Raw genomic sequence first — 21,195 nt, 5'->3', positions numbered from 1 at the left:
GAATAGAGGACATACCTTTTGGTTAGCAAATGCTCTAAAGCACTTTTAAGTCTCTCAGCTTTACTTTAAAATTAAGATGCCTATCCTTGTGTTGGTTACTTCTCCAAGGAAGAAATTAAAAGCAACTCATGGTAGGGATAAATTAAGAATCGGCAGTAGAAAATGCCTGTATATTTTTCCTGATGTCAGTGTTACAATAAGTTATCTATAAATTTTGCCTGATTAGTGTTTTTGTTTTTTTGATCAAATTATGTGCACTATATTGAAGTCAACGTAGTCAAACTTGAAAGAATGAGTTTGCAAAATCTGATTTAATTCCGATCTGAAGTGGGTAAGGGAGTACACTGAAAATCCTATATACAGAATCCTAATCAATGCTAGACAGATAATGTATTAGTTTACAATTTAACAGGACAACCACACATAGGAAGGCTCCAATTGAGTCCATGAGCTGTAACAACTTTATATTTGGCTCAAGTGGCTACTGAACATCAAGTGATGCTGAGTTTCTTCACAGCACCCAAGGACTGCCTTGGCCTCAGAAGGAGTTTCTCCACAGTTTCAGAAGTCCCATTCATCCTTTGTATTCTTGTGGCCATGGGAGTCTCTGCTCCCATAAACGCAAATGTAGGCCCGGGATTTCCAGCAGCCACATGTTATTATTGCACAGAACGGTCTGTCCTAAGCCAGACTCTTATGGCTGAGAAGGTGTGACTCTAGCCCTTAAATATAATGGCCTAGCATTAACAAAAGCTCGTGAAGAATAGATCTTTAGCCTATACCAGCTACTAGTTATCAAGCTAACAGAAAAGACAACATGGCAGCTTCACATTTTACATGAAAGACTAGCACTTACTGGGCCTGGCTTGCTGGATTGAGTCTCCCATAATACAGTGATCATTTTCTGCATTTAGACCCAGGAAAACATGACTTCATACCAGTCTTTTCTTCACATAAGGTTTGTGTAGCATTGAAATTGTTAGGGATTAATGACTAGCCATGAAGGCAATTATGTCTAACTTTCCTCTGCAAAACAGAAACATCCCTGTTTTGAAGCATGTCCAGTTTCCCCAAACAAAACATACATACATCTTTGTTATTGCACATCTTTCAGACAAACTTGTGTATATGTGATATATATATATTTAAATATGCTACACATAAAAAGACTATGGCACTTTACAGAATGCATGTTTAACAAAAACCATTCATTACATCACAGATGTTCAGAGCTATGTAAAAACCCTTCCACAGTTATGTCATGCCATTGGATTACCACACAGGTTTAAAGAACTCAGATTCCACGTGTCTCTACTTTAGTGTCCATCAAGAGGCCAAGCACAAACACAGGCAAAGTAAGACCTTTCCTGTAGTAGGAATGGTCCTATTACTAGAAAAATGGGTATAGGCCCACAAGTGGTTTTTAAAGAGCCAAAGGAAAGTTTCATTCTACACTAGCATGGTTGGAGATGAGCCTTTCGTTCCCTGCAAATGTCTGTATCTTGGTTTGAAGGTCTCAAATGCTGGGTGTCCCCATCTCTCTGCTCCATCTGGTCAGCATCTAGGTGGTTGTCAATAGCATGGCATTTAATCTGTGCCCTCCTTTGGGGTGGGGTCTTCTCTAGTGTGTAAATTAATGAAAAACACTGATAAGTAACTTCATCCGGCAGATTTTCCTTTGTGACTGTTACCAGGTTGACACAGTCCCCTGCCACCTTACCAAAAGAACAGGCCATGGGCTTTCATGCAGGGTCCCTGGCTTGGGACTAATTAATCTGGTTTTGTTCGACAAGATCCTCCATTTTCCTTGAACTAAACTGTGCTTCAAGCCAAGTACTGCCCAGGTTGGAAAGAGTCACTGTGCGGGCAGGAGGGCACAGTTAGAACTTTGTGAATACACAGTGAATGACATGTCTTTTCCACGCGCTTGGTGATCTGTTCCTGCTTCCTGAATCTTCCTAGAGGCCTCCTGCTTCTAATTCTAAAGAAGCCATAGCATCTCTACCTTGCTGATGTTGAACCACTGGTTCTGAAGATCTGATTCAATACCCTCTTCCCTAACCTCTCTCTTCATGAGAGATAAGATGGTTTCTGGTATAGGCCAAAGGGCAAATAAACTATAATGAAACCCGTGGGCCTAGCCCATCTCTATATAAGGCAGTTGTTCTGAAGCAAGGCTTAGTTCTAAACTGACACAGCTCTAAGTGACTCACTGGGGCAAGGCTGTAGAATCTGAATCAGGACTGTGTACACGGGTGTACTTAGCAAGCACTTGCCAGTAGAAGGTGCTTAAATATTTAAGACAAAGCCCTTAGTGGAACATACCTCTAAAACCCAAGGGCCCACTCCACTTAGGCTGCTGCAGAGGGTGGTTTTTATCTGCCCGGCTTAGACATTACCAGACTCTGGTATTTCTGGCTGCTTTGGTTATAAGGGTAATCCATGGAAACTGGATTAAAAGCCCTGAGTCCTTTCTAGTAGTGGTATTTAGTGGGTTTTGTAAGCATGCTTAGGCAGGTGTGGTGAGCTTGGCCCAACCCTCACTTTTGCATTACATTTGTGTTCTTTGTCTCCCTGTGGATGTGAGTTTTGATGTGAGTTCTCAGTGTCACCCAGTCTGTTCTCAGGCTCAACACCAGAAGCTATACAAGCTACCACGGCTTGCTCCTGCTTTCTCTGCAAGGAGCACCAATGGGACCGGAAGGGACCGGAAGCCAGCTGACCACACAGCACAGGTCACCAGTCAGAAAGCTCACCCTGCAAAGGCAGGTTCTGGCAGCCCCTCCCTCTGAACATCTGCATGAGCCCCAGCTGGTCTGGAGGCTGCTACCTTGGAAGGAGGAAACACTGAGGTTTTCCTGGGCAGCCAAGCACAACCCCAACCCCAGGAGAAAACTAATTCTAAGGAGACAGGGCTAGTTTAGGCACTAGGCTGGGGGCAGGGAGCATCTGACTGCTGGGGCTGTCTGTCTTAACTCACATCCTGAGGACAGTTCCATGGATGCCTCTTGCCCTGGAACTTGAAACTAGAGTAGTCTGCAGCGGGATTCTGCACTGTCCCTGTTGAGCCCTTTGGTCTCCTAAGCAAAACCTGGCATCTTGCTGTGACCTTCAGCATACAACCTGTCATCAGTAAGTCTGTAATCGTCTTCTCAGTCTCCAATTGAAACAACTTGGAAGAAAGCCAACCAAGATACCACCTCCTGCCCTCATTCTGAGATGTGGGCCAGACACCTGTCTCAAGCCATCCTGAGGCTGGCTGGCCTCTCCTCTGCTGCCAGAGATTGCTGCCTACCTAGCTGAGTCAGATTTCTATCCTTCATTGAGCCCCGGGCAGACAGTCTGTCCCCAGTCAGGAGCTAAACCATGTCCTTGTCTGGTCTCGTTATTTGCCCTGCAGCCTGCATGCCTGAGAACTCGGCTTGGTAGGTGATGCCCGTCCCTGGTCCCACGAAGGCCTGGGGCTGTGGAATGTGGCTCTGGTAGGTCAAGACTGGTTCCTCACTTGATTCAAATGACGAAGACTGTGTCACGAGTCATAAAGGAAGGTAACAGTGGCACTCATGTCTTCCCAACTAAAGGAGGCAGATCAGGTTCTTCCCCTCTTCGATTTCTTCCTGGACTTTGTCACTGGAGGTTGCAATCTCTGCTTGCGCGGAGAAGACAGCGCAGATGAATGTGAGGACCGTGCCCCCAGTGGCCGTATAAAAGGCCCAGCCCAGGGAGCAGTCTCCAGGTTTGTAGGGAGATGCATGCCGTCCACAGTCTATGGCTTTCTGGCAGCCCCAGCCTGCAGGGTAGAGTATCAGGCCAAGGATAAGGAACAGACCTGAGGACAGAAGAGAAAACAAATGAAGTTCCTTGGTGCCTCAATAACCCAAAATACCTGTGCTGCAATAGAGAGCATCATCTTAATAAAACAAGACTGACAAACCCGTAAGCCAAACCAAAAGAAAAATAACAGTTAACAAGGGAAATTGAAGGGTCACTAAGATAATTCAAGAGGATATTAGCAAAGAGATCTGTTGTGAGCAACAAGACTAATTTCTCCCAATAAAGAGTCCGGCACTGTATGAACTCACTGCTGAATTCTAGATGTTTACAGATGATCTGACACCTTTTTCTCAGTCTGTGAAGAATCCCTTTGGAGTTTAGATGGAATTCAAGCATTTGTAAGTTCTGAGAGGGCTTAGGTATTAGTACAGGATTGTCTTTACAAGCTAGGACCACTGTAATTCTTCTATCTGTTCCCCCTCATTTCTTCCTCCTGCCTTATTGTTTTGTCTGAGACTTTAAACTCAATATTAAATAAAATTTATTTCTTGGGAGGTAATTTACCCCCATTTTTACTACACTTGCTACGTTCAAACTATTAACACCTAATAGTTTAAAGTACTCTTCAAAGTATTCTGTAAACTACAAAGGGGATGATGATTATTACCAGTTTCATCTTTAAAAGCCAGGATCACTCCGGGTTTAAAACCAGATATAAGAACATGCATGCACATACATGACAGACACAGATGCAAAGTTCTCAATACATTCACAGATCCAAGTCATGGCCCTCTTGGCTTGACTAATCCAGAGCTGTGTGGATGCTTCAACAAATGTAAACTACAATATATAAATTATAGAAACAAAAATTTAGACCTTTGACAAAGTTTAACATCCCTATGCTAAACTTCTTGAAAGACGACACTTCGATAAGGCTATATATAAAACATACCTCTAGCAGATATAGTAAGTGGGGGAAATTAGCTTCAAAGTTTGGGGATAAAAGTCTTCTAGAATTTTATTCAATATTTTGCTAAAAGTCTCAAACACAGAAAGAAGGCAAGAGGAAGAAATAAAGTGAGAGGCAAATAGAAAAGGAAGAATTACAGTGGTCCCTGTTTGCAAAGATACACTCCTATACTAATACCCTAAGCCCTCTACCAGAAATTTCTCAGAACTGATAAATGTTTGGATTTCATCCAGACTCAAAGTATTTTTCAGAGTGTGGAAAAGTGTGGAAAAGTGGAAAAGTAATCCTATAATACAAAGACTCCAACTAGCCAAAGCACTTACACAAAGGTAAGGCAAGATTGTAGACATCACACACACACACACACACACACACACACACACACACACACACACACACACACTTCTAGTTACTGCAGAGCTGAACTAACCAACAGCATGACACAGAGACCAGCGTACAGGGCACAGAAATACACCCACACTCCAGCGATTCAATTTTCAACAAAGTGGTGGGAAACACAGGAGAAAACTGATTCTCTTCAACAACAAATGTGGACACCCACACATAAAAAAATAAAAGGACATCTCTACCCCCCATCTCACCCTGTACAAAAGTTACTTCAAAGTGGATCAGAGACCTTACTGAACGGAAGGCATGAAACCAGGAGGGAAACACTTCAAGATACAGGCCAAGTCTTTTCTGAGAACTCCAACAGCAAGGATTGATTGATAGATAGATAAGAAGTTATTACACAGGAAAGACAGCCTGCAGGTGGGAGAAAATTTCTGCCTGTTACTCAGTGGACAGAGAATTAATCCCAGATCATAATATGAGGTACTCAAAAGATTAAATACCAAATAACATAATCAAAGAATGAGCTCTCAAAAAGGCAGCAGAGATGGCTCAGTGAGTAAGGATGTTGCTTAAGCACGAGGAGCCACATTTGGATGCCAGCAACCATGTAAAAAGCCAGGTGTGGCTGCTTCTGTGCCCTTGTAATACCAGCATCATTCGGGCAGGAACCGGAGGACCACTGGGGGCTTGCTGGCTGCCAACCTAGCTCCAGGTTCAGTGAGACACCATGAGAGTAACTCAGCAGGGCCCCCAATGACCTTCTCTAACCTTTGCCCACCTGTGCATGTGCACTACACCACACACAAAGGAGACAAAAGACACCAGGGAAGTGCAATTCAAAACTACACTTTGAGATGCTAGCTCAACTCAAAGTGGCCATCTTTAAGAAAACAAATGCTAGTTAGGGTTGGGAAGAGCCTCTGGGTAAAGTACTGCAGACATGACATTGGTATCCAAGTTTTGCCAAAGAACTGGAAACAACTACCACACCAGTCTAAACAGCACACAACAGATACATGGGTGCCCATGTTTACAGTGATGTTCTTCACTGTAGCCAGGTTGGAAGTCATTGATAAATGGATATAAAAAGTGATATGTATATGATAAATGGATATAAAAAGTGATATGTATATAAAGAACAATTAAATGTGTTATTTGCAGGAAAATGGCTTGAACTAAAGATTAAAATATAATAAAGTGAAATAAGTCAGATTCAGAAATACAAAATGCCCCATTTTTTCCTCACATGGAACCTAGGTTAAAATTGGACATACCACTGATGGCATGAAAGTATAGGGTGGGGACAGTTTGGGAAAAGGACGCTGGGCACGGTGGCACACACCTTTAATTCCAGCACTCAAGAGGCAAAGGTGGCTGAGTCCTGAGCCAGCCATACGTAACTGAGTGGAGATGAACAAGGCAGTGTGGGGGATGTGACTATGATAACATGGATGAAAATTATAATGAAGCCTGTTATTTAAAAAAAAAAATGACTACATTAACCAAAAGGAACAAAGACCAGCAGCTGATGCCAGAGTAAAGCCATCTGCAGAGTTCTCCAAATACAGAGGAGACCTAGCGTCACTTACCTAGTTCTTAAATTCTTCCAAGGCTACTAAGAGACCCCAGTTAATCCTGCAGAAACCCACAAGATACCGAGGAAATACTGATGAATTTCTCCCTCCAGGTCCTAAGTGGCTGCTCTAAGAAACCGCACACCACTGCTGACCCTTTTATGGTTTACATGCTGGCTCACAGCACCTCTTCCAGCAGGTATGGTCTATGTGAGGCTCCAGATGCAGGCCCCACACAAGAGCTGCTCTTCAGCGAAGACTGAAGTGTTCCGATTAAACATCAAATGCACATTTCATTTGGCACTCTGTTCTAGATTCAGACTCACTGGAAAGTGTACAGCATATTTTAATGTGGCTCATGGGATCCTGTTAGGAAGTTTTGAGAGATATCTTTCCTTTAATAGCATCAGAGCCCCCTTTTGCAGCCTGCCAGGCCCAGCCGGAAGTATGTCTTCCTGTTCCTTAGTGCAGGTGTGGTTCCTTGCACTACAAACCATTTGAGAGCCTCATGGTTGCTGTTGACTTAATTCACAAAAAGTTGGCAGGGAACATTATCACAGAAGGGTATCAGGCTTGAATCTATCAAAGCCTTGGCTAGGATATAGGATCAGCAACGAATCTACAGGGGAAGGTGAGGAAAAGTGAGCTGTGGTGTATCCACCAGAAGCAGCAGCAGCTACCATCTCTCCCGCCAGCCTGGCAGCCAGCTGGGTTGTGGCAATACCTAAATTGGGGTTCTCAGCATGCCAGTGGAAGGGACCACCCTGTATACTCTAAAAGCCCTGGCTAGTGTGCCTTTACTGTCAACACTCAACAGAGCCATCATTAACATGGTCCTTTAGATAACTCATAACAATAAACATACTCATTCTCCCCCACCCCTCTCTCTTAAAATCCCACTGTCAGCCAGGCATGGCTTGGTGCCTCCGGTGGCCTCTTTGCATGACTGCCAACCTTGCCTGTTCCCCATAAGAGCCCGGGTTCTCTGCTGTCTTCAGTGTGGGAGCAGCTGCCCCGGCAGGCATCCCTGGACCCAGCAAGTATCCCCCATGCACAGTATGTTTGAAGATGTCGTGGAGGGCAAAGGAGAATGCTCACTCGCTTGCTTTCTTCTGACTGGAACCTTAATGTGGTACCTGGCTGGGTTGTGGCAAGACCAGGAAGAAATGGCAGAGAGAATGACTGTCCAGCACCTGCAGACCACAGACCCAGCATGGAAATCTCTCACCTGCTGCGGACCTGAACTATGTCTAGAGCTAACAGGACAGTGTTCTAGAAGGTTCCATTTTCATCATAACTAAAGTAAATCTTCATCCTGTCTCCTTTCTTGCTAACAGCCCCCCCCCAGTCCACTAGACAAGAGGGTTAGAAGATGGTTGGCATCTGCTGACTGGTGATCGCCACTGTCAGCCCCCCCCCACCCCAGTCCACTAGACAAGAGGGTTAGAAGATGGTTGGCATCTGCTGACTGGTGATCGCCACTGTCGCCAGTGAGGAACCAGTGTGGGGAGCACAGTGGAGAAGGGGGGGCTTGGTGGCAATACAGCCTCTCCTTCGACTTTCTGACACCTCCCTTCCAACCAGTCACACGATGCCACACTGCCTCACACTGCAGGCCCAGCAGCCAGGCCCAGCCTTCTCTTTGTGACTCACCCACTACTTATACAGGTGCCATTTCCTCTGCCTGGACAGTGAACACTGCAGTCCTGCTCTGTGGAATGTTTGTCTCTGCAAGCCGAATCTCCATGTGACACTCCCTGCTCCTCAGATGACATCCAAAAGGAACACTACAGACTGAGACTTGTTTGTATAGTAAATTTTCTAAGAACATGAATGAAGGAAAGCTACCTGTAGAATACTACAGTGAGACAGCACAGTGACCACTTTCTCTAAGTCATAATGCAGACACCCTCAAGTTCCCAGAGAACAAAGGGATGCCAGAGTGCACACTGTTGGGGGCCATGGTGTATGTTTGTGAGCATATGCATGTGCGTTTGTAGAATTATCACTGAGTTTCATAGTCTTTGTGCACCCTGAGCTCGGGCCAGAATCAGATCAGACCATGTAGGCTGCCATTTTCCAAACAAGGAACTCAGCATCCACCTAGAAATGTCCCCATCATCTTAGTGCAAATGTCACCACTTCCTGTTAGGATTACTCTATTCCCCTCTGCCCTATGGACCTTCCTCTTCAACCCTTCCTCACACAGTTTTCATTTATTCAATTGCTACATCCGGAGTTACCAACTGTAAGTCATTACTCTTAGCTCTGGAGACAGTGTAGCTTCTCTGTGTGTGCCTCTGAGCTGCTTGAGTATATAAAGGTTTTGTTCCTTGTAGAACCTTCCCTGTCTTGCACACATGTGACACATGCGCATGCTCTTAAATATTTGTTGACTGACTCAATGTTCTAATGACACATGGTAATTTGGTTTCCATCATAAATAAACATACTGGTTATGTCATGGTTAACAGGAACCGTAGTCAAGAGTTCATGTTATCTCGGACTGTGAAACGGCCATCAACTGTTGGGAATACAGCAGACCATCTACCATTCCCTTTCCAGTGTCTCTGAAGAAACACAGTGTGATAGGGACATTCTGTGTGGTGTCTTCCTATCTAGTCTGTGACTCAAGAGATGTGGACTTGAGTAAGCTTCCTAATAAGCTTCCGGGCCGGTCTATGTTGATTCAGCTCAGCCTATTACCTCAGCACCAGAGGATAGTCACTCTGGGCCCCTCACCTCCATGTGACCATCAAACATGCATCAGATCAACTAAGGGAGTGACTGACCTCCAGAAACCCATTCCATTCTGGGACATGGCTCAGAAGTTGTCCTAAGGCTGTGAGGGGGTATTCCCTTCAACCACTGGAAACGTGGGTCATGTGCCAGTGTCCTCCATGTCCAAAGCTGCTCTGACTTTTCTAGAACCCCGTGCTGCCTTCCCCAGATCCACACACCAGATACCGCGTGGTCCTATGGCTCCAAATACTGGCCATGCTCCTGCCTCCAACTTTGGACTACAGCTCTGTAATCCAACTGTGGGTGTGGACATCTGATAAGCAACCTGAACTCTTGTGCCTCAACTTACCAACTTCACTGGCACAAACTGGAGTTCCCTTCTTATACCTGCTAAGCTTAGAAACCTTGGTGTCACTTTTGACTCATCTCTGTCACTCACACATTAGTTTCAGGAACAACTGGTCTCTCAGGAAACCATGCTGGCCTTTGCTTTAGCCTTGCTGATGCCTGGAGTGCTCTTTTTCTGAATTCCTCCCAGTGCCTTTCCAAGAAATTAGCTAGCCTTATCTCCTCATTGACTCCCGCCTGATGACCCATCTGACCTACGCAGTTTCTCCTCTCGACTCCAGGGTACTCTGGACTTTTTAACCAAGCCTGCTTTGTTCTCACCCATCATAGCCATCACTGTTAGCATCCTATGTAATTCACTTATGTTGTTCATTTCCTGTCTCTAGCAGCTTGAGTACCGATGCCACATGGGCGAGAACTGTCTGCAACTTATTTTGTGCTCCAGTTGCCTGAGACAGTATCTGATGGATAATCTGTGCTTAGTGAGTATGAATGTGCTCAGTGGATGAATGAAAACTAGAATGGTAAGATTTCACCGCACTGTTATACAAAGCCATCAGGAAAGTTCTTGCCAAATCCTTGAGAGAGTTGGAGGAAGACTTTTTTCAGTCAATAATATGAACCCCAGGAGTGGGCAGTTTGGGCCAAAGGGAAGCCGGTGTCAGGGCCAAACCACTAGCGGGCCTCTTGTGTACCGGAATCCTTTTCCCAACTACAGGAAATGCTCTTTGTTGAGAGGCACACAGAAAAGGAAATTAGTTAAATGTAACTGATTTTCAGTTATCTAGAGGCCACAAATTCAAACTTTGTAGCTATGCCTGGCTGCTGCAGGAGGGCCAGGGCACAAATATGGGGGGATAAGGGCAGGGGCTTGGAATCAGAAAGACTTCCCAGAGGGGCCAGACAAGGGGAAAGGGTCGCCTCTGCCTGGAAGCCTGAGGGCATGTGCGTGTGTGGCCATGTGCATGTGTGTCCTGCAGAGGAAGGACGATGTTTAGTGATTCAGGGAACCATCTTTTTCACTCACACTGTTGTTAAGAGCACCCCTGTGCTAGTTACCATTTACCTGTATGTCTCCCCCTTTGTAATTTTCTTTTTCTAGAATTATCTTGCATGTCAACAGATTTAGCAGTCCCCAAGAGCTATGTTTGGGTCAACACCTGTTGTTAAGTGGGGCCATTCTCATGTGTTAGTTCCAGGATGGACATAACTGACCACAGCTGGATCCCAAGATCTGTCCTCACACAGGCACAGGAGTGAGCTGTAGGCATCTCATGGGCAGTGCCTCTGGAACATTCTTTAGTGAAGACTGCCTGCTGCCAGGACAAGGTCCCAATGGTGCCTCTATGCTGCCTTGGGAAGAGGGGCAGACATGGGGAATTTTTAAAAGACATTCAGAGGCAAAGCTTCGAATAAAAGCTATGGGCAAATGGTCAGCCAACTAGTGGGAGGTCAACATATTTACTTTGCTCAAATGAGGACACGGAAATAACACAAAAAGGACATAATCCGAAAATAAAGGATGTTCTTCAAAATGAATACCTCTGGTTCTGGGGACTCTTACTACACTGGCCTCAGCTTTGTTTTGCTATGGACCAGCAGGGATCCTACAGGGTACACTGGTGCTTGTTCCCAGGCAGTACCTATGGGTGAGAGTTCTTTAGAGGGGTTTGCTGGGAGCTGCTCAGGAGCCTGTGTAAGGGGCGGGCATGGGGGGGGGGGGACACCAGAGGAGCCGTGCCTTTATCAGGTAAGAGGAAAGGAGGCTGCTTTTGAGTCATCTGTCTTCTCGATGTCTAGCTGCAAGCTTCCTCCAGTTATATTGCCTTGGAAAACTTTTTAGAGTTTATGGATGAGGCAGGCGAGGGCCTGGTTTTGATGCACATTAACAGCGCCACATACTGAAGCAGGGGCCTGTAAGTAATGCTTACTCCATCTCCCCAGAGGTATTCAGTAGGTCTTCTACTAACAGCGCCCCCATGGTAGAGTAAGGAAAATACTCTCCTGTGTCAAGGGTGGGATGGGAGGACATGGAATTCTCTGGATGACAATCAGTGAAAGCTGCTATTGTAATTACCGAAAACTGGTGGCTACTAATGAAGTTATCTGATGCCCTTAGAGTATGTGGAGATGTGACTGTAAGGAAGATGGGGTCTCTTCTCTGTCCTTGGCTCCCTGGATCTTTCCCAGCAGACTTAGCTGCAGCAGCTTCCACTCAAAGCTGGAGCAACAACGCATCCCACAAACCAGTTTCACTTACTATTCCCTCCAAGTGATGGGTAATATTTCCCATTCAGAGAGGACTGGCTTGTCAACTGTGGTCGGGTAGCAAGGAGAACTTTACAAAGTACTTAACCAATGAAGTACTAATCAGCCATAAAGACAGCTCCTGTGTGGCCAGAAAAGCTTGCATGGGTCTGGAGAGATGGATGACTCAGTGGTTAGAGCACTTTCGGCTTTTGCCTGAATTTGGTTCCCAGCATCCACATCAGACAACTCACAACTGCCTACAACTCCAGTTCCAGGACACCCAATGCCCTCTTCTGACCTCTGCACACATATGGTCCACATATGTATACCCAGGCCCGCACACACACACACACACACACACACACGCACACACGCGCACACACACACGCGCGTGTGTGTGTGTGTGTATATGATGCTAAAACATGCTTTTTATTTCCCATTTTGGTGCTAGGGATAGAACCAGGACTTCATGCATGCTAAGCATGTACTTTCAGGAGCTACCCCCTGTTCCTAAAAGACACTTTTTTTAAAAATCCCCAAACCCTTATGTGATCGAGAGTGAAAATTTCCAGACAGTTAAGTGACCTCTTGCCTACTGAGGTCTCCAGGTACAGCTATCAAATAATTCCCACATCACACACACCAGATGTCATCTATCGACTCCAAGCCACTAGGATTGGCCTATATGACAACATGGCCATGGCCACTCTGCACTCTGACTTAAACTTAGAGTTGTGAACACAGACACTGGTTGGTTTGTTTTTCCTTCCTTTCTTTTACTTCTTTCTATTTTCCCCAGTGTTGGGGCTAGAACCGAGGTCTTTATACATATTAAACAAGCTTACCACCACTGAGCTCTAGGCTCCACCCTTGATTTTCTTAGACATGATCTGAGCATGTAGCCTACACTGGCCTGGAACTTGCATTCCCTTGTCTGACTATTAGAATTACAAATATGTGCAGTGTTTTAATACTGGCTTTAAATTCTCAATATGTGTGTTTTTAAGGGGTGAGTGCATGTATGTGTTATCCGTTTACTAAAGTTACTGGGAAGAATACTATTAAATAAAGAGCTCATGGCACAGAGATATGGATTGTTTTGAAAGTGACTTTACAGAGCCGAGTGTTGGTGACACACTCAGAAAGCAGAGGCAGGTGCATCTCTGTAAGTTCAGGGCCAGCCTGATCTACAGAGTGAGTTCCCCCTGGACAGCCAAAGATACACAAAGAAACACTGTCTCAAAAATAAATAAATAAATAAAAATTTAAAAATTAAAAAGTGGCTTCACAGCTAGAAGAATACTACCATTGCCTTGAGCTCTTAAAACAGAGTGCTCCAACTTCCCAAGTAAATATTCACAGCCATGTTTAGGCCATTATTTGCCAATGCAGGTTGAACCTAGGTCATCAATGGATCCATGATAATGTATGTCTACAATGGAGTAGTTGCCATGACAAACCATTTTCACATTTTACTTGCAGACCAAACACTGTATCTGAATTTTAAGAGTTTTCAGTTTTCCTCAGGACTTTACAATAGATCCTTTAAAAACTACATCCCAATCTCCATCCTCCTCGTATTAATGGCTGCGTGGTTTACTTGAGTTTTGGCACTAGTCTTTTATTTCATGATATGGTTGGGTTCTTGGTTCCCTTTATATATGATATATATTTATACATCTTGGTGCTTCATTAGACTACAGTGTACGAAATGATAACCTTCTAATACAGCTTGGAAACAGGAATTCAAGAAATTTGTTGACCGACCCCAGGCTACAAATCTGTGTACTTAGTAGGTATCTTATGACATCTTCTTAGATTGATGTTTAATTCTGGCCTGCCTTATAGCAGATACTCTCTACTTCCTACGAAGGGATCACTAAAGGCTGGCCAATGTATCCATTAATGGCATTCTTTTATACTTTTTAAGTGTGTGTGTGTGTGTGTGTGTGTGTGTGTGTGTGCACACGCGCATGCTCATATGCATATACTAATGTCTTTGGAGAGCAGAGGTGTTGGATTCCCCTGGAGCTGGAGTCCCAGCTGGTTGTGAACCACCCAGGCTCTGCTAATGGGATCAGGTCTTCTCACAGAGTAGCACATGCTCTTAAATGCTGCGTCATTTCTGCAGGCCCCATCTGTGACATTCCTGAACCGAATCAATCATGAAACTGCTAACAGATGCTGTCTACTTAGAAAAATCAAGAGCCCTCCACCCCCCATTGGTGGCCGAAGTCCCCATTGCCTGGCTTTCACCAAGAAGGAAAGCTGACATGTACTCAGGCTTCTCTGAAAGTCCCCTCTCTTTGGTGAGATTTGGAGAGGCTCATCAAGGACACACTATTTTCCTGGGATAAGGTAGGTGACTTTTCCTCAAGGGTAAAATTATGGCCAGGTTCTTTTGCTTCCCAAGACCCTGATTTAATTTCCCTCCTCTTGCTAGCGAGTTCATCTTTCTGACCTTGAATGAATGAACAGGGATTGAAGTATACATGGAGGCTGGGACCAAGCTGTGCTAGGGTTACATCTTGATGCTGCTGTTATATGTCACCTTGTGGAAGAAAAGTAATGAAACCCCGCCCCGATGGCAGTCATGGTGTATCTCATACCCGCTCATTCCTCCCAGACTCTGGTTCCGGAAGGTCAACCCTGGATGGCATCTGTGGTGTCTACCCTGCCCTCGGTAGATCCACTCACACCTGGGTCCATGAAGGAGGGCTGCCTGGCTTGTAATGGTGGTGTTCTCCATGCCCGCTCATCCTTCACCACACGCTCAGTCTTACGAATACAAGGCCTGGATGGCAAGTTAGTGATGCACACAAACATTCACCATTCACACTCCGGTTCATGAAAAGGCGGTGTCACGGTTGCCAGAGCCAAACCTTCCATGCCCTCTCACATTCTTTCCTCCCTTTTCAGCTCAGTCTCCCCTATTCTACCATTCTGTCCACTGTGCACACCAGGCCCCTCCCTCGCGGCCAAGGCTGCACGACTCCACCCTTCACCGCATCCTGCAGAGGCAGAGGCCAGCCCATAGGAGTCTGTCTGGCCAGAACGGCTGGACAGCTCTCTGAGGATGTCCTGCTAGGCTGAGATCACACAGGGCTGTAGGGAGTAGAGCGGGTGAGAGCCAACAGACAGAAAGAGGCCTGTGAAGAAGGCTTGGAAGAAGACAGCAGATAGACAGGCCCAGCAACCCTCATGGTAAATCTCAGTAGAACAGCCCCTGCCAACACAGCTGAGCCAAATCCTGAGCTCATCTGAATGGCTTCTGTCCCAAGCCTGAGTCACTGGGGATTCCACGGACTTCTACGTTTACCCTCCGTGAATTTCTGAAAACAAACTGCTTGATGCTGTCATGGAAAACCTGGATCTTTGCATTCTACAGTTTCACTATGGATTACATCCAGGTCACAACCTAAGGAAGACAGCTGGCAAAAGCCAGGCCTGCTGGCTGGTTACCCAGCATTTGTAATGAATCCCAGAGGAATCTGAACCCATGTGTGAGGCTGGCTCTGCCAAGACTCAGCCATGCGCTCCTCCAGTGCAGGCTAGTCTGAAGTCTCTGCTGCCAGGGGAGCATGAGCAGCCACCTGCAGCCAGACTCAAGCGTGGATGCTGCCTCCAGGCAGAGAGCACAGGGAAGTAGACATGTGGGAGAGAGGAAGACGTGCACCATGCTCCATTTCTGAGAACTGTGTCTAATATAATCAAATGGCCCAAGGTCTCAGGCTGGCCCTGCACCTGCACCCTCCAACCTCATCCTAGGCAGCCAATCATGAACCAGAGGACAGTACCATCCAGATAATGCAGGATTTGAGGACAATAAGGCCAATTCCAAAGGCTTATAAAATGTACCCTATTCTGTAGAACACATCAATTCTTAGAAACACAAAACATCCAAAAACTTGGCAGGAAAGCAGGAACACTTTCATAGTCACCACAGAGCTACCATGATTTCCTAAATGCCAAACATCATGATTGTCTTGCTAACATATTGTCTAATTTAATCCTAAAACAACCTTGAGCTATGCACTAGGATTATATCTGTTTCCAAGTGAGCAAATCTGGAGCTTAGAGAAGTGGCTAAAACTGGCCAGTGTTTTCATAGCCCTAAGTAAGTCCTAACTCCAGTGCCGGCCTGAGGTGACTGCTCAAAACAGGTCTTCTGTGTGAAGGTAGGGATGAACAGCTTCCTGCCTGCCATTCTGCATATTCAGTTAACTGTAGTTGTTGCATCTAAAACAGCAGGTAGCAATTTCTACTGAGGTCGAGTCTTTCACGCGAAGTTCTGAAGCTAAAGCATCAATATTTTAAATGTATGTTTTGTTCTGAGGGAGGGTCTTGATGTGTAGCCCAGGCTGGGCTTTAGCTTATTGATCCTCTCCCAAGTGCTTGGATTACAGACATGCTGCCACATCCACTTCATGGTGTATATTTCTACATAAGCCCGTGGACTATTTATTTTTTTTAAATTAGGTGCGCCTAGGCAATATGCTTTTGTCGTCTCATATTTTATGTTCAGCCAGTCGCTTTTTAAAGTGTCATTGTTCTAACAAGCTAAGAAAAAATACTCCAGCACTAGCTTCCTTGCTATTCATTTGCTTCACTACAGCAGACCACAAGGGGGCAGAGTAGAGTAATGCCTCCGGGCAGCCATTCTCTGGTGCTCACACAGCTGCCCTGGAGAGAATGACAACCACTATCTTCACACTGTGATGGCTACTTTTGTAGCCAAATATCCCAGGACCAGGCCTGCTGACTACACAGGGTTGAACTGCCTGATGTGGACCCCCATCCTGAGAGCCCCTCTAGCAGATGTGGGAACATGGGAAGAATAGTTATCCATATCTATCGTTATTTCACTGTGGTGCATGTAAGCCTGGCTATACACAAAGAAGCCTGCATTTTCTATGTTCCAGATTAAGCCTGCAGCCCCCAGAGAGCAGAGTGCCAGACAGGAAGGCCCTCTGCCTCTTGCCAATTGAAAACTGTGAGTAACCTCAGAATTTCTAAAATGTGCCCAAGTCACAGGGTAGACAGCAAATTCGGATCTCTTTAGGAAGCTCACACATTTGGAACTGTCATCTCTATCTAGCAGGCTGGTCCACCACGAGGTGTGCTTCTCCTCAGCTCTCAGCTAATTTATGCAGAGGGGGAGAGGGGAAGAGGAGAGGGAGAAAGAGAGAGGGAGGGAGGTCATAAAAATGCATCGTTGTAAATACACATTGAACTCTGTAAGAAAATGTTTGCCAATTGTGTGAAGCAGCACACAAGGGCATAAGGAGATTTGTTGGGCTAACATCCTCAGGGATGGCATTTACTGGATTGTTAAAAACCACTCATGAAGCTGAATATGATGGTTCACACCTATAATGCCAGAACCTAGAAGCTGAGGCAGGAGGATTCCCATAGGTTCAAGGAAAAGTGAAACAGAACATAAAAACAAATAGGCTTCATGGGACTAATCTTCAAGTCCAAAAGATAAAGGATGCCCTAAAACTCCAAGATGTGTTGGAGTTCAGATGTTTCACCCCACGCTGTAAATGCGCCCCCCCCTTCTTGCCAGAACATAGATGTGAGCTTCTTAGGGGAAGAGCTCTCCCAGGACAGAAACCACCAGTTTTACAAGCAAGCCGTGGAAGAAGGGGGGTCCTTAGAGTGTGGTCAGGATGTCAATCCCTCCTTTCTGGCTAACCAGGGCTTTTCCCAAGAGGATGAATGAATCCTGGGGGCAGACCACGTGTTTAAATTGACCTTTTAAAACCCTTTGGAATCACTTCACAAATAAGTATTTTCAGATGGGCACCTGAGGCACCATGAGGAGCTGAAAAGAGAAAGTACCCAAACTCTGCCTTTAGTGCTTCTGGGAGGTGAAACACCAAGAGACAGACTTCAGATTTCAGCTGTGAATCTAGAGGATGAGGACCTTCCAGGGATTAGAACACAGAGATTAAAACAAACATTAAGGTGATATTACATTCTACTCTCGACACTTTACAAAGAGCAGTGGTACTCTGCCCAGTAGCATAGCTAGAAGATAGAAGCTTGGTTTAACAGGTTCTGTGAGTGTCTACGTCTGCCTGGACCATTCATGGCAGAGCTGGCCCTGTCAGATAAGTGCCCGAAGACTGTCAGGTAGGGAATAACCCGTGGAAATAACCTGTGGAGGCAGCTCGGGTGGAGAAAAGATTCTGTCATCTCTTAGCCCATTACCCCATCCTTAATCACAACAGGCAGTGTCCCCCACCCCCCACCAGATCTGAGGAACAGAAAACAAAACAAAACAAAACAAAAAAACGTTATCTTATCAGCTGTTTGGAAAAAGCCCTGTCATTTGATCTGTTTATTTGGAAGAAACCCGTCTGAACTCAAGAGTTTGCTATGAGGCTGAGTGGAGGCAGTTCATGGAGGGTCTGCTGTTTCCACCAGCTCCCTGGCCCCAGGGCTCAGCTGGTCCCTGCTTCATCAGGGCCCAGGCTGGGCTTCTGCGGCCCTGAGAGGTGAGAGGGGACCACCTGTGCTCTTCAGTAGGGTGGTGGTGGACCCCTGCCCCTCCCACCGTGGTGGAAACATAAGAGTACCCGGTTTAAAATGGGAACACTCCCCTGTCCATTCTACCTCTATCATATGCTTTCTAACTCAACTGCTCAGAGGCAGGCAGTCCCTCCAGCTGGACTAAGGGCATGGCCACCTTTCCATCTTTGGAGAAACCTGGATAGTAGCAGGGTCCACAGACCTTTCCTTGCAGCCTTCCCTCCTGGATCACTGTCAAAAACTCAGACTTTCCACCTATTTCCAACAAGCTCATTAGTGAGAAATGCCCAGAAAAAGGGAAGTCAGCTTGCATCTCTGATCTGACTGCATAGAACAATCTGTGAGTCTCCAGGAGCAGCTGACGCTAATCCGCGCCCCCCCCCCCCCAGTCCTCCCGGCCCAGAGCTGAACTCCCCAGGGTGGGAGGGCAACCTCTATGCCTCTAACTAAGCAGGGGAACCAAAGCAATGTTTTTCCCTGTCGGCAGAGAGTTCCTGCTGCAGCTGAGTGTAGCTCTGATCAAACCTCAGGCATGACTCCCCCTCCCTGTCGACCCTGAAGTTTTCATTTAATGAAAAAAAGCAAGAAAGTAGGAACAGTCACTCAAACAAAACCCAACAACTCAGACTCAGAGGAAACAAGCAAGAAGTGGCATGCAATACCAGATTGCAAGCCTGGTACTACTGAGAGAGTGACCCTAGGGGAAAGGGACCCTGGCCAGCCTGTATCAGCAGAGGCAGGCGATACGTGCCCGGAGTCCCGAGCTCAGGCTCCTCCCCTCATCCCAGCACTCACCTGCGATCCCCTGCAGGAGCCCGCAGACGTTGAAAATACTTTTCCTCATGATACTCTGCACACACATGGTGAAGATGGACACCAAGGCCACCACGCAGAGAATGAAGATCCCCACCGCCAGGAAAATAGCAGTGGCCTGCCAGAAGCCGCTGGCGATCTCCCCGAAGCTCTTGGCGTAGGTCCCACACAGTGTGTCCCTAGGGGTTTGCTGCATGCCGGGCGTGCGGATGCAAAGGATGCCCAGGTAGTAGGGCTCCGAGTCGGTGTCTGCCGGCTCAGCGCCGCGGGTCTTGGCTTTTCCGATCAGCCAGTCTGCGCTTATGAAGGCGACGAGTTCGGCAAAGGCCACTACGATACTCAGGAGGGTCCAGAGCATCGAGCGGCAGGTGACAATGACATGACACATATTGATGTTCGCGGTGGGAAAGCCAGGCAGGAGTCCACGGGGTCAACTCAGACAGCGGTGAGATTCGAGGGGGCCCGGGAAGGAAGTCGCGGCAAGAAGGGTCGCTTAGTTCCGCGGTCTGAGGCGGCAGAAGCAGTGAGGTCCTGGTCCCGGACTGGCGGCATTCATGCGGAGTGGGAAGTCCTAACGGCCTCTGGCCTCACCTATGTCCAGAGAGGAGGAGAGTGAGCGGCTGCCCAGGCTCCGCCCCACCCTGCGCCGCCCCCACCCGGGACGCCCGCCACCTTCCCGCCCACCTTCCCGCGCTCAGCTCCCAGCCCCCAGCCCGGGGCACTTTCTGGATGCTATTGTTCCTCCTTCTTTGTGGCAGCACCAAGTGTGGGGCGGTGAGGGACCTTATCTGGCTCCCACAAATCTTCTGCTGGGGCACTCGCAACTCGGGACACTGGCCCAGCAGCCAAACATCACAGACAGATGCAGGCGTGGCTGGCAGAGAACTTTGTCAATGCTCTGGAGGCCCCTTGTAGAGTTTGTGAGACAGTGGCCGGCCAGGGCTGTGCTATCTCACATGAGACAAGTAAGTTCTCTAAAACACCAACAGGTTTTGCTATTTAACCACAGTAAGTAACGACCTTCAACCACTTGGAAATCAGATCACCGGTATTTGATTCCTGGCTGAGTCAGAAAGTAAAGGGAAGTGATCCCAGGAGAACGAATAAGCAAGCCATTCCCATCCACTCACATATGTTAGAGAAGTTAATTTGTGCTGGTTAAAACTTTTCGGTCACGACTTAAGAAAACTATTCAAAATGGAGCGTTGACAGTTAACTGGGCACCACTACAGCGGGACCCTCTTGTTGACCACATAAAATTGTCCTTGAAGAATGCATCTCTTGAATTGTCCCAATTCATCTCACGTCCCTTGGCCTGAGTTCCCATTCACCCCAGGTCTCAGACTCAACATGCTCATTGTTTGTGATATCACAGAGAGCTCATTCTTGCTCCTGAGGACACATGACTCCATTACCAGAGGACTTTTGCCCCAGTGGCTCAACCTTCCTTCAGAGTTTGAACCCTCAATCATGGGCTGGCACTGCTGGTCTGCAGCCCGGCTCCTCTGTCCCCTCTCCAAGGTCAGGCAGGATCATACAGCTCCTATCTGACTTCTGGGCATAAGGCCCTGCTCTGAACGACTCCATCTCATTAACCGAGGTCATGGCAACGCCATGAGAACAACTACAAAGAGCCCCTTGACAGGCTGGGGCTTGGGTGAGGCAGGCAACTGTGGGAGCAGGAGAGAAATGGGGAAATAAAGTCCACTGACGAAGCTTAAAATGGTGATCGGTATGCCACACACCAGCATTCTGCTTGCTGGCTGACACTCTAGGGAGTGGTGACTGTACTCATCCTATGAAACATGAAACAGAAGTATTTTAACCCTACTA

At 46.7% G+C, this 21,195-nt stretch overlaps 1 protein-coding gene across 1 annotated transcript; it reads right to left on the bottom strand.

The window, feature by feature from the left end:
* Window positions 1–292: 292 nt before the first annotated feature.
* Lhfpl2 (LHFPL tetraspan subfamily member 2) lies at window positions 293–19,987 on the bottom strand. Its single transcript, XM_051182984.1, has 2 exons — window positions 19,345–19,987; window positions 293–3,829 (listed from the first exon to the last, which is right to left on the bottom strand). Exons 1-2 carry the CDS (start codon window positions 19,748–19,750, stop codon window positions 3,576–3,578), a joined length of 660 nt encoding a protein of 219 aa, XP_051038941.1. The 5' UTR covers window positions 19,751–19,987; the 3' UTR covers window positions 293–3,575.
* Between the last annotated feature and the right edge of the window lie 1,208 nt (window positions 19,988–21,195).

The sequence above is a fragment of the Phodopus roborovskii genome, unplaced genomic scaffold, assembly GCF_943737965.1.
Source record: "Phodopus roborovskii unplaced genomic scaffold, PHOROB, whole genome shotgun sequence".
Taxonomy (NCBI): domain Eukaryota; kingdom Metazoa; phylum Chordata; class Mammalia; order Rodentia; family Cricetidae; genus Phodopus; species Phodopus roborovskii.
The sequence above is the reverse complement of the archived record's forward strand: the minus strand, read 5'-3'. Positions and strand labels throughout refer to the sequence as shown.